This window comes from Lynx rufus, unplaced genomic scaffold (genome assembly GCF_022079265.1).
Source record: "Lynx rufus isolate CCGP_SWC_20201006 ecotype Redwood Valley unplaced genomic scaffold, mLynRuf1.p SCAF_10, whole genome shotgun sequence".
NCBI classification, from domain to species: domain Eukaryota; kingdom Metazoa; phylum Chordata; class Mammalia; order Carnivora; family Felidae; genus Lynx; species Lynx rufus.
In genome coordinates, this window is record NW_025814824.1 from 43,417,774 (window position 1) to 43,431,498 (window position 13,725).

Genomic DNA, 13,725 nt, shown 5'->3' on the forward strand with positions numbered 1-13,725 from the left:
TTTCATGCAGAGGTGATTCAGCTTGACCCTGTAATTCCCTTACAGCTGACTCACTTTTATTTCTAGAAAAAGGAGGTAAAAATTACGAGAGGGGTTGGGGACCGTTCTAAACAATTTCCTCAGTGTTCTGATTTCTTGAGTCCGCTTCAATATTTCTTTTGTACCACTGAGAAAGCAAGTGACTCTTGAGATAATAGGTAGTATGCAACTGAAAACACTATTTAAACATTATTAATTAAACTATCAGTACTGCTGTGGAAGCTCCCATGCAGTGGCAGCCAGGGAAACTTGTTGACTGTAGAGAGTAGGTTTTACTTACAATCTCTGTTGTGTCTCAAATGGGGGAAATTTAGGAAAAGGATGTGTAGATTGGGGGGCAGTGTTCAGCCATAGGATTATGTCAGGACAGAAGTGAGTGAGGTCTAAGCAGAGACTGAAAGGAGCTAACGTTAAAGCATGTAGGTTCAGATACGTTGTGTTAACATCCTACAATTTACCTGTTGTGTGATTCATAGTATAGTTTTGCAGTGTGTGGTTTTTGTTTTATTTCTCATGACGAACAACCAAGTATCACAACAAAGTATAACACATGCTTACTGATTAATTCATAGACCTTTAAAAGGTTTTAAACTATAGCCTTTCATGTATGAAATTGATAAGTAATGAATTTTGGGGTGCCTGGGTGACTCAGTCGGTTAAGCATCAGACGCTTGATTTCTGCTCAGGTCATGATCTCACGGTCTTGAGATCAAGTTTGTGAGGGGCTCCGAGCTGTGCATGGAGCCTCTTCCAGATTCTTTGTCTCCTCCCCCGCTCACACATGCATGCTCTGTCTTTCTCTCATTCTTTCTCTCTAAAAGAATATTAGTAATAATAAGTAATGAATTTTAATTATACTTTTTTTCAGACAATATTTGAAATCCCTTAAGCCTTGTTGGGTACTCATGTATCTATACCTGTGTTATATAAATTATTTTTCCTTTCATACTATGTTTTCTTCACTCCAAGAGCATATCTGATACTATCAGTAAACTACCTTTGAGATTTTATATTGTATTTTAAGCTATTTTATGTTCATCTTAAATAAACATTTAGTTGTTTATATACCATCTTGCCCGGAAAGAATTTATGCTTCCCCAAATATTAAAACCTTATATGCTACTTAATAGTACCACTAAAGTTTGAAAAAAGAATCAGGAATTCCATTTTATAAAATAGAGTAATGCTATTCTCACAATGCTTCTTTAAAGAGAAGGAACCCTTGTATAAGAAGAACCCTCAGAAATGATCACGTAGGAACTAGGACCTCCTAAAGGCTGCACGCAAACCCCTAATTGAGATTTTAAAAATTATAGTAAAGTCCTTTCAACAAATGGATATTCTGTAATCTTCCATAGTAAATCCTAATCAGAATGCATGTGGAATAAAATAAATCTATCTGAAAGCCTTTCCGAGGAACAGGTGATACTTGCCTTTTTAAGGTTGAATCTTGTTTCCTTTTACTAAAGGGTATCGTGTTTTAGAGAGTAAGCATCGTGAGTTATAGTTTTAATTTTAAAATGCCCTTTATAAAGTATACATTTAAAATATTCTTATTTTCCATTGTTCTCTGCCAATGTGATTTAAAATTCAAATTCAGAGGATCTCATAATTCTCCAGCTTTTTCTCTTCAGCAGCTTCACTGAAAAATCATAGTAATAGCTACCATGTACAGTCTTCCATGTGCCAGTATTTGGCTGACATAAGCCCATGAAATTCTCACAGTGACTTTGAGAGCTGAGTATTATTGCTTCTGTTCTAAACAAAAGGAAACCTGGACTCAGAGAGACCCACTGTATCACAGCCATGCTCGCGTCCAAGAAGCCCATACCTTTCCACTCTGCCGTGTTGCCTTAAGCTAAGGAAATTCAGGCATCAACGCCCTTTTCTCTTTTTTGTTCCCCATATTTAATTCTATATACTGTGCACCCTACATTTTAGAAAAACTCACAAACAATCCCACAAAAATTTTCAAATGAAATTATTACAACTTTGTGCAGGGAGTTGCTATAGTATTGCCATAGCTTTCATTATTAGAACTGAAAGCAACACACATGTGTTTCAACTAACTCACTGACTTCAGTAAGTTTTACTTAAGTTACAGGGAAACTGAAATAGTATTACATTGTGGAGGGATCCATGGACCAAGCAACATCTTTCAGAAAATATATGTCGAGGTGACTATTTCTCAACGAATATCAATCAGATCTACCTCAAGCTGATTACTTTCCCATTTAACTTTAATCCAAAACTATTTCAAGGTGATTACTTGCTCAGATCTTTACATTTTCAGGGCCAAACAATCATGACTCTCAGATGAAATGAGAGTGTCCATCGGGAACATCCAGGACATTTGCTTTGTTTTCTAAGACTTTGACAGACCACATGGCTTCTCCAGTTTTCTGTTTGGGCTGCCCTCATAACCTATTTGTGTCCCTCCTGCCTTTCCTCTCCAGGACTGCCCACCAGAAGCAGGAGATTTCCGAGCTCAGCAATGCTCCGCTCACAATGATGTCAAGCACCATGGCCAGTTTTATGAATGGCTTCCTGTGTCTAATGACCCAGACAACCCCTGTTCACTCAAATGCCAGGCCAAAGGAACAACCCTGGTTGTTGAACTAGCACCTAAAGTCTTAGATGGGACTCGTTGCTACACAGAATCTTTGGATATGTGCATCAGTGGTTTATGCCAAGTAAGTGCTGGCTTCTTCCCGTTCTATTTTTCCAGAAAGTTTTAGCATCTCTGTGTAAATAACTTCTGTATGGTCCTGCTATCTCAATCATTCAATGTTACCTTTTCTAGAGTTTATAAAGGATGGCAGATTTGAAAATTGAGGTTTAATTTCAGTTAAAACTACAAATGTTGGGGCGCCTGGGTGGCGCAGTCGGTTAAGCGTCCGACTTCAGCCAGGTCACGATCTCGCGGTCCGTGAGTTCGAGCCCCGCGTCAGGCTCTGGGCTGATGGCTCAGAGCCTGGAGCCTGTTTCCCATTCTGTGTCTCCCTCTCTCTCTGCCCCTCCCCCGTTCATGCTCTGTCTCTCTCTGTCCCAAAAATAAATAAACGTTGAAAAAAAAAAATTTAAAAAAAAAAAAAAAAACTACAAATGTTGTGTTTGTGTCAACGTAAAGAGAGCTGGCATTGGATGTTTTTTTTTCCTCTTGCTTTGAGTCTCAGCTGAATATGAAAGGCTAAAAGCTCTTGGATGTGTGTGTGACTTTTGTATTAGACTCTGAAATTACCTCTACTTTGGTTGTCCCTGAAGCGTATTTGTATGTTCATGTGGTGTGTGTGTGTGTGTGTGTGTGTGTGTGTGTGTGTGTGTTTGGAGGCATCAATTTTCATCTACTTAGAGCTTTGGAATTACTTGGGTAAGATTAACTCTAAAATCTCCAAGTAAACTCTAGGCAAACTTATTTCTTCATTATTATAACTGTAATTTTTTGAAAGTGCATGCAAACTAATGAAAGGCTTTGACAGTGTGAGCTAGGTCAAATTTCATCCAGGCAAGTCTTTAAAATAGGGATAACAAAGAAGTTTGATTTCTCATGTCAATTTATCAACTGAGTGGGAGTTAGTAAGAAGAGGGAAAGTTAGTAGTTAAGTTAGTAAAGAATGTTTTCAATGCATCTGCCATCTTTATTTTTTTTTTAATTTTTTTTTCAACGTTTATTTATTTTTGGGACAGAGAGAGACAGAGCATGAACGGGGGAGGGGCAGAGAGAGAGACAGACACAGAATGGGAAACAGGCTCCAGGCTCTGAGCCATCAGCCCAGAGCCTGATGCGGGGCTCGAACTCCCGGACCACGAGATCATGACCTGAGCTGAAGTTGGACGCTCAACCGACTGCGCCACCCAGGCGACCCTGCCATCTTTATTTTAAAATCTACCCTGGGTTAGGATCACCAGCATAGTTTTTGGAACAAGCAATTGCTATCATTTCTTGTGTGCTATACCTGACCATATACTTTTATATTTCACTAAGTAGACATTTTGAGAATCCTTGCTTCTCCCAAAATAATATTGGTTGAAATTTTTCTCTCTTTGGAGTCTCTAATATAACAGCTAGTAGTGTAAGAAGAATAAGCATAAAATATGTTTCAGTAAATAGTCGCTCCGAATTCACATGTTTGCTGAAAACCTAAACCTATATTCTGATGTAAAAGGAATAACTGTAATTGAATTACTACAAAAAAGGTGAAATGTCGGACATGATTTTCTGCATATGAGAGGGGAGACAGACATGCTAAACCTTCATAAGATCTAGAAGCATAAGACAGGGAAATTGTGGTATGTCCTAGCACTTCTCAGGTAGGAGGATGGAGATGATGTATATATACATGGCTACAGATTGCTTTATACACAAGAAATATGTGAATTTCAGATACAAATTTGCATATAGAGTCTTACTATTGTAGAGATAGGAAAGGCCTAAGGGATTATTTAATCAATAATCTAAAAAGAGATATTTGAACATTGTTTGTGATATTTAGTGCTTGCTTCCTTCTCTGGGATTTTTACTGATGTTGAAATGGAATTATGAAATCTGTAAAAGCTTTGGGAATGATAGGGAATTGTAAAGCAAATACATAGAGGAAAGAGGTTATGTTGTAAGGAATGGCAAATAAAATAATAATAATCCCTTCTGTGTGTTTACTATTAGAATAAAAACAGATTTCCATTTGGTAAATGAAAAAAAAAGACAGACAAATTATGTGGTTTTCTGAAAGTTACATGATTGATCATGAAATGGGACTAAATTCCATGTCTCCTGACATCTACTGCAAAGCTGTTTGCACTTTCGTACCATGATGAATGGACCAAAATAAATAAGACAGGTCAGCAAAGTAAGTTTCCTTTCTTCCTGTTGCATAGGAGTTTAATGTGGCCTGTCTTTTCTAGACTAATCCTGCCAGCTGGCCTCACATACGTTGGCAACTGAAAGGGAATCCTATCTCAGCAGTGAAAGAATAGATTTTTATAGATATTAAATATGGAGTGGTAGTGCTGGACATTTGGTTATAAGTATAAACATGCCTCCTTCAATTCTTGGGATTGTGACTTGTTAGATTTGTGGGGGTGCAAATGTAAATTATAGAATATATGAAAAGAGGCAATACCATGGTAAAGGAGGTGAGATAACTCTGATTGCATATAGGCACTAATACATAGTTTGGCTGAAGAGCACAGAACCCCCCAGGAACACAGTAAGAAGACAGGTAGTTTGGGAGAAAACAGTGGATACTTGAATGGCAGATAGGACTATGGCTAACAATGGGTGGCCAGGAAAGAGTTTTAGTGGAGAAAAGACGTAATCATAGTTCTGTTTCAGAAAGATTAATGTAGCTACAGTTGTGGGGCTTTGAAGTGCAAGGCCTGAGAGCCAAAGAGACCAGCTGAGAGGAGGCTCTTAGAGGAGCCAAGGTGGGGCAAAGTGGGAGCCTGGGCCAGAGCAGTGACAGCAAAGAAATAGCAAGAAAACTATGCCTAAAACCAGGAAAAAGTTTTCATTTTGATTACAACTAGAGCAAAGGGTAAAAGCAATAAATCAAATTAATCATGCTCAAGGGATCAAAAACTACAACTTAATATGAATTTGTAATGGATATAATTTTGGATCCTTGTTACCATTACCATAATAGCCTGTGTTTTCATGATTAAAATCTACTTGAGTTTTATAAAAAGAGGGAAGGAACAGACAATAGCAAGATTATCGAGGAATAGGGATGGAATGTTTAAATGCAGTGTATAGTTTTTTAGAAGGACAAGAGTAAAGTTAATCACTATAAGAAAATCACTCACTACTACCTCAAAGAGTTTAATACATAAATCCCATTCTACTTAGAAAAAAATCCTTTATTTAGCTTGTATCTGCATATTGATCATTCATATTTTCAGTCTTTAGTAAGAAACATTAAGAAAAAGTCGTATTTTCATAATTTTTGAAACTGTCGAAAGTCTCAATGCTAATTTAATGGGAAGTTTTTCACATTCAATAGTTTCTTCTAGTTTCCTGAAAAAAAAAATCATCTTCTCTGCCCTATTTTCCCTTCTCTTCCATTTCTACCACATTTGTTAGAGAGTCTTAGCTCTTTCTCTGGCTCTGTTTTTGCCTTATTATAACTTTTTCGACAAACTGTTTCAAGTATTTTTGATGCTAGACAGATATGAATTATAAACTCTAAAGAAGCTAACATCCAGCTTTGGAGATAGACTTGTCTTGATAGAAAATGACAGCATAACTATAGAGACTTGTCACCTGTAAGTATGAATTATTTCAGTTTTACCTATTGAATACTCAAGTAAGAACCACATCCCAAACTGGGCCTTTAACTGTTCAATACAACTGTGGAGTCTTAGACATTTGGAGCCAGGAGATAACTTAGAAATCCACAGACAAGGAGAAGAGGAAACTGAGACCTAGAAACTGTCCCAAGGTTGTGAATGAGTGGGTTGTCTATAATTGTTGTGGATTTGCTTCGGGAAAATACTGTAATCATCACCATTTATAATAAATACCTTATTCTTAGAAATGTTAGAGCATTTTATTGGGCAGTATACTCATTCTAGTAATAGTAGTAGTAATATTAATCCTAAGATAACTTCCATTTTTTTGAGAGAGAGTGTGTGTGCATGCACATGCTCACAAAAGCAGGGGAGGGTAAGAGAGAGAGAGAGAGAGAGTGGGAGAGAGAGAGACTCTTAAGCAGGTTCCACACTCAGTGCTGGAAGCTCAACTCGGGGCCAATCTCGTGAGCATGAGATCATGACCTGAACCAAAATCAAGAGTCAGACACTTAACTGACTGAGCCCCATATAGCTTCCATTTTTGAGTGACTACTATACGCAGCCACTTTATGTATAATTTTTTCTCATACAAGTGAACAGCATGGCTTCAAATTTTGTGGGTCCATTGACAAATGGATTTTTTTTTGTCAATAAATACATTAGGAAAAAAATTGGAAATTTGCAACAATTTGGAAAAACAGATGAACTGTGTAGGTTTAGAAATATGGAAAAAATTAAGAAAAGGTTAATTATATCATGGATACACAAAATGCATGTAGATTCTAGTCTATTTTATCATTTACTGACTTAAGATACACACCCATCTATTATAAAAAATTAAAATTTATCAAAACTTACATACACAGATTGTGCAATATCTCTTCATTTTTTATGTTGAATGTTAGTAATACCTATATCATCTATGGTGCTTTCTATCAGTAAGCAATATTGATATAGACATTTCATCTTATAAACACATGACATAAACTTGCTGTTTTGATAAATACAGTATAGGGCTAAAAATGTATTTTCCTTATGATTTTCTTAAGATTTTCTTGGTTCTAGCTTACTTTATTAGAAGAACACAGTACATAATATGTATAACACACAACATACTTTTAATCAACTGTTTATGTTATTGGCAAGGCTTCCAGTCAACAGTAGGCTATTAGTAGTTAAGTTTTTTTGGAGAGTCAAAAGTTACATGTGGATTTTCAACCGCACAAGGGGGTTGGTAGCTCTAAATCTCAACTTGTTCAAGGGCCAACTGTATTTACAACGCTACTTATTAGGCATCATTCTCTTCATTTCACAGATGAAGGACTGAGGTTCAGTGATAGAACTTGCCCAGAAACACCAAGCTCTGTCTGGTGCTCCTACTCCTTCTGGTGAGGCTGAGTGGACAGAGACAGGAGCCATCTGATGTTCAGGAATGGTTCCCAAATGAGGCTGCATACCAGAATCACTTGCAGAGCTCTTAAAAGATACAACTCTTCGTCCCTGTGCCCCAGAAACTCGGATTTATTAGTTCTCTGTATATAGAACACTCTCCTTATGATCCTGTTGTTTGGTCAGATTTATGAAGCACTTACAGATAGAAAAGCAGACAGGATTTAAGGTCAAAGGCCATGGATTGGAATCTGGCTCTTCTTTCATAACCTTGATCAAGTTGCTTAACCTTCCTGAATTCTATTTTTTAATCTGTGGGAAATGAGATTGTCTCGCAGACTATCAAGCGCTGAGATAATTCGTGAGGAAACATCTAATGAACTATATATAAAGTGCTATGAAAATGTAGACTACCTTGAACGTTTTAAGTTGCAAAATATATCAAAGTTCCGGTTCCCTGTGTGAGATTTCATAACTTTCAAAAGTTTCTAGAAAGAGCTGAAGTAAGCAACTTCTTGTTCTGCTAAAAGCATTAAAAAAGAAAAGGAGAACTTCCATCATGTACTTTACCATCATCATTTCGTAATTGAAATGTTAATAACAAGGATGTAGTAACAACCTGATTTCAGAATGAAGGACAATAACGTGAATATGGTCTGCTTATGAGAAAGTTACTACACTGTAGTTAGTTTTTTTTTTTTTTTTTCCTCCAGAGCACAGAAATTGTTATAGTGCTTCCCAGACCAACATTTGAAAAACACTGCCTTTGAGATCTAGTCCAGCCCCGAGGAATATTGCTCCTAGGTATGATTTTCCCAGGATCTTACAGCTTGTTAATGGCAGGCTAGAGGTCACAGAATGTCAGTGTTTATCAACATTTTTGATTGTGCTCCCTGTGTTATTTCATCAGCATATCCCATGGGCTAAAATTTTGTTCAGCTTTAATGCTATCGTTTATACGTGAAAACAACAGGTTTAGTGAATATATCTTTTCCAACCACATTTCCCCCTTTCCCTCTCATCCTAGAATCTGATCATTGTTCCTGGGAAGTCATTGTGTTGGTGTCTCTGAGCTTACATCTCAGACAGAAATTCTGGGATTCTTATTTGCTTGTTGTCGTTCAAGTTTCTATGAAGTTGGAGTTGAGGCAGGGCTGGGTTAGGGATGGAGTTTGTCATCATCTGAACAGTTAGGAAAAAAGGCTCTGGAGTTAGACTGCCTGGTTTGAACCAAGGCGCCACCATTCATTGGTATGTGGCTTGGAGCCCGTTCCCAAGCCTCCGTTTCCTCATCTGCAAAATGAAGCTAAGGTTTGTAAACTACCTGATAGGATTTCTACAAGGCTTAAGTAATTAGATGCTTACGTTGCTTACCATGAGCTTGATAAACGCGAGCCTGCAATAGCAGTCGTAGTAACAGCGGCAGTGGCGGCCGCAGCAACGGTGGTAGTAGTCGTACCCAAACTACTTCTTGCCGCTGACTTTTCTGAGTGCCTGGGTTAATGCAGTTATACGTACAAAAGGGGATACTGACTTCCCAATGAGTGAACAGACCTTCCGTTAATTTCCTGTGGCAACCTTCTTTTGCTAATAGCTCCACGTTGTACCATTATCAGCTCCTGATCCAGGGGAGTGAATTGCATCCTGTCCAGAGTTAATGAGCCATCACAAATAGGATCAGCTCTATTAGTACTGCTGTTATTCATTTATTTGCATTATCCAAATTGCCCCATGTATATTTGCCGTAAAGCACAAAGCTGGTTTCTGTTTTAAATGTATAAAAGTGAGTAGCATAAATTTACAGATAGAACATACGCTGCTGTTAAAAATAATTTTGAGGTTATTTTGAAGTCAAATTCAGAAAAGTGTGCTTTATTTTTATAATTAATGAAATTCGTCAGTTGCTACCTAATACATGTACATCAAAAAAAGACACAGTGCCATTATAAACCAGCTCTTTTGTAATGAATCCACACATTTGTAATATTGCTTATTGCTATTTTAGAAAATAAAGCATTTCGAAAAAGAAAAGAAGAATTTTTTCTAAGTAATACCTTGTAGAATAGAGTATTGTTTCAAAATGAATAATACAATTAAAAAGTAAGCTGCAAAGTGGATCATGGGGTTTTGACATCTATACTATGGCAATGTTACAATGAACCATGCTTCTAACACAGAAGTTCTTTCCATTTTTAATAACTCCTGAGGTGAGTAGTTAGAAATGAATTAAATGGGATGATTATTTCTCCATCTCTGTCTGTGACCTAAGTCACCAGTATCAAATGTCTACCAGTTATTCTAACGGTGGTGATGTCAGAAACAAAGACTTGGCCATTTTCCTTCTGTGTTTTGCCGTCTACTTCCATGTGGAAGCATGGTCCGTGCTTAAAAGATTTAATGTGTATTCTTTCTTTCTCTCTCCTCCCTGTGATACAGTAAAGATGAAGTGTTAAGTGAGCTACTACTTACTAGTTAAATTTTGGCAAGTAACTTAGTTTCTGAACATTGTTTCAATTTCCTCTTCCAAAAACATTGCTAGATGTTGAGTACTGAGGAGACAAAGTTAAGTAAGACCTTTTCCTTCAGGAGTGATACTTTTGTAGGGTTTGTGAATAATTTAGTTATTTAAAAAAAAATTATTCATGTGACAAATATTTGCTTAGGAATTACCTGTGGGTGTGCTCGATACTGAAGATAGATGAATGAAGAGGAGAAAACAACAGTCTCTGAACTTACACTCTGAGGAGGGATCTGACAAATATACAGAAAATTTTACTATCGTCACTATACTACATGCCTCTCCCTGAATACAAAAATGTACACTCGAGTCACTCAACTATATTCTCCTCACTGTAAACAGAGTGCTCTTTGTAGAGTATGGATTTGGCTTCATTTACCTGCTGTAATCATTTATATTGTGCGCTTTAGTTTCAGGGTAAAGAAAGCCCAAATTTCTTTATACAGTGGGTTTCTTTACTGGGTGGCGTAAGACAACAGAAGTTTATTCTTTCACGGTTCTGGAAGCTAGTGTGCTCCAAGCCATGCTTCCTCTGAGCCTCTGGGTAGACTCTTGCTTTGCCTTTTCCTAGCTTCTAATAGTGGCCATCAGTCTTTGCCTTCGTCTTCACAGGTCCATCTTCCCTTGTGCCTGTTGTTTTGCCTTTACATGGCCTTCTTCTGGTGTCTCTTCTTATGAGAACACCAGTGATATTGGATTAGGGCCCTTTGTAATTGAGTATGACCTCATCTTAACTTGGTTATATCTGCAAAGAGGCTCTTTCCAAATAAGATTGCGTTCGTAGGTGAGGAGGGGAGGGAGTGGTGAGAGAACTTCAACATCTTTTGGGGAGGCACAATTCAACCCACAATAGCATACATCTCTGTTTATTTCTATATAGTAGTACAGACATATACATATATACACACATACGTATGTGTATATGCATCTACTTTTTTAAATGTTTTTATTTATTTTTGAGAGACAGAGAAAGAGAGAGAAGGGAAAGGGCAGGGGGTAGGGGCAGAAAATTCAAAGCAGTCTCTGTGCCTGATGTGGGGCTCAATCTCACAAACTGCAAGATAATGACCTGAGCCAAAGTCAGACGCTTGACCAACTGAGCCACCCAGGCGCCCCATACATATATTTCTCATAGTGCAGAGGAACCACATAGGGGAAATTAGCCTGTGGCCGACAGGTGGGATATTTAACTAAGGCATGGGGTCAAGACCTGCTCAGAGGAAGAGAACTGAAAAGACTTTAACCAGTGGCTAGAATTGAATGACAGTGGAAGGATAAAGGACTAAAGAGGGCATCAAGGCCTATGTCATGAGGAGATGTGTCAGGTGTATTAAGAAGACTGGGGACTTGTAATATTGAGGGCAAAAGAGTGCCTTTGAAATAACTCAAGGAGACGTAAGATAGGGTACGATGTGTATTTCAGAAAGAACTGTGTCTGCAGTGAGGGCAAAAGATTGGAAGGGGGCAGAAATTGTTGGTGGGATGAGGAGAGATTTTAATACAAATTAGGAGATGGAATCCATGGACTGGGTGACTCGTTAAATGCAGCAGGAGAGAAAATTGAGAGCTGAAGATCGTGCCTGGTTTTCTAGTTCGAACAATGTGTGTGTGTATGGTGCGCCCCTTCCTGGGAATGAAACATAGGACGAGGGTCGGGCATTGGTTTTAGGCAGTGGTGAGCGACGAGAAAGTAATGCATGTATCGTGTCTGTCTGCCATATGATATTCACGCAGGGATTTTGCATCCTTTTTCTCCCCTTCTTAACTCTGCCTTCTTAATCGAAAGGTGTGTTTCCATTGAGTTTATATAGTCACAGGCCTGTTTATGCATGGTTAACCTTCTCGGGGGCCACGTACTAGTTAGGTAACAAGTCAATCTAAATGTTTGTCTCTTTCAGGAGAAAACTGAAGTGAAACTAATGCATACCGTTTTAAAGCTCCTTGAGGTATCCTCTCTCTTTGAAGAGCTAAGAGATATAAAAAGTGACATTTCCTAGGTCCTCATTCATCTCATATTTCCTTCCTGCCATCCCAGTTAGATCCTTTTTTTAACTCATGTATCATGTCTACTCATGGAAAACGTTTCTCTGTTATATTGGAATGTTTTTTCCATCTTGCTATTCAGTTTGTGACGTGGGAAACCTTTCTTCCTATAGCGTTCATAGAAAACCTTTTTTGAAAGTTGTATCCATTCAGTTTGCCCTTTGAAATTAAGCGTGGTTGGGAAAGACAGATTTTGTTTTCCCAAAGAGATTTAGTGAAGTAGATGAAGACAGAGTGAATCTAATGTAGAAAAAAATTCAAATTGTTATCCTTTTCTGTGTCATATAGTCTTCAGAGTACACTGTGCATTTCACCATGTGTTTGTGCCAATTCTTTGGGATCTCTTCATCATTTCTATTTCACAACCGGGGCGATTGTGGCCCATAGAAGTTCATACAACTACCAAAAGGTAAAGCTGCAATTAAAATCCTGTTTTCTCTCTTGCGTGTCACTCTTTCTTCTGGGAAAAGATATTTTCACAATGAAGCATAGTTTCAGTGAGCGCACCTCATTGTTAGTAGGGATATAGCTGTGTATAACTCAGGAAAGGAACCCTATGGCTTAGGATTCCGTGTTTCGTTAAATGAAAGCCCTGCCAGGATCTGGCAACTTTCTTCAGTCATCTCATTATGCTTTGTTTCATGGATGATTCTTCAGGCCACTTCTTTGCAAAAATACTAAATGTACTAAATTTTACCTAATTATCTTTAAGAGTGTTTCAGTATTGTTAGCAACTACAAAGTTTGAGATTCCCCAAGACTACCCTCACTTCATACCACCTTCAAGTTGGGCGTCTCCAAACCTCGGGTTTGATAATTCACTAGAAGGACCCACAGAATTCGCTGAAAGCTGTTGTACTCAGAGTTACAGTTTGTTACAGCAAAAGGATACTGATGAAAATCAGCCAAAGGAAGAAGTGCATAGAGCAGGCTCCAGAAGAGTTCAGCTACAGAACTGACAGTTGTCCTCACCCAGTAGAGTTGTGTAGACTGCACTTGCTTCTCCTAGCAACGATGTGTGACAATACACATGGAGTATTGTCAAGCAGGGCACCGCCCAAGTCTTGATGTCCAGAGTTTTTATCGAGGTTTGCTCACATAGACATAGTTGACCACCTGCATGGCTGACCTTAGTCTCCAGCCTCTCCAGAGGTTGAGTTGATACCGTGTGGCCCAAAGCCCTCACCATAAATCACATTATTAGCATAGACTCTCTGGCATGGCCCACAGCTCTCAGACAAACAAAAACACCCTATTGGTCAGGAAATTACAAAGGTTTAGAGATTACCTCCCAGGAGCCAAGGGTAAAAGCCACACATCTCTTTGGGCAGAGGTTATCCTTTACTGCACAGTGACTTCTTGGAGCTATTTATTTGTTCAAAAAATACTTAATACTCACTCTTAGTCACTAGGGTATCCCTTAATATATAGTGATGACCAGGACTCAAG

At 38.2% G+C, this 13,725-nt stretch overlaps 1 protein-coding gene across 1 annotated transcript in view; it reads left to right on the forward strand.

The window, feature by feature from the left end:
- Window positions 1-13,725, forward strand: part of ADAMTSL1 (ADAMTS like 1) — an 878,428-nt gene that overhangs the window by 587,207 nt on the left and 277,496 nt on the right. The window contains exon 5 of the mRNA XM_047098171.1: window positions 2,496-2,732. Coding sequence (XP_046954127.1) covers window positions 2,496-2,732 — 237 coding nt within the window. The remainder of the gene's footprint in view (window positions 1-2,495; window positions 2,733-13,725) is intronic.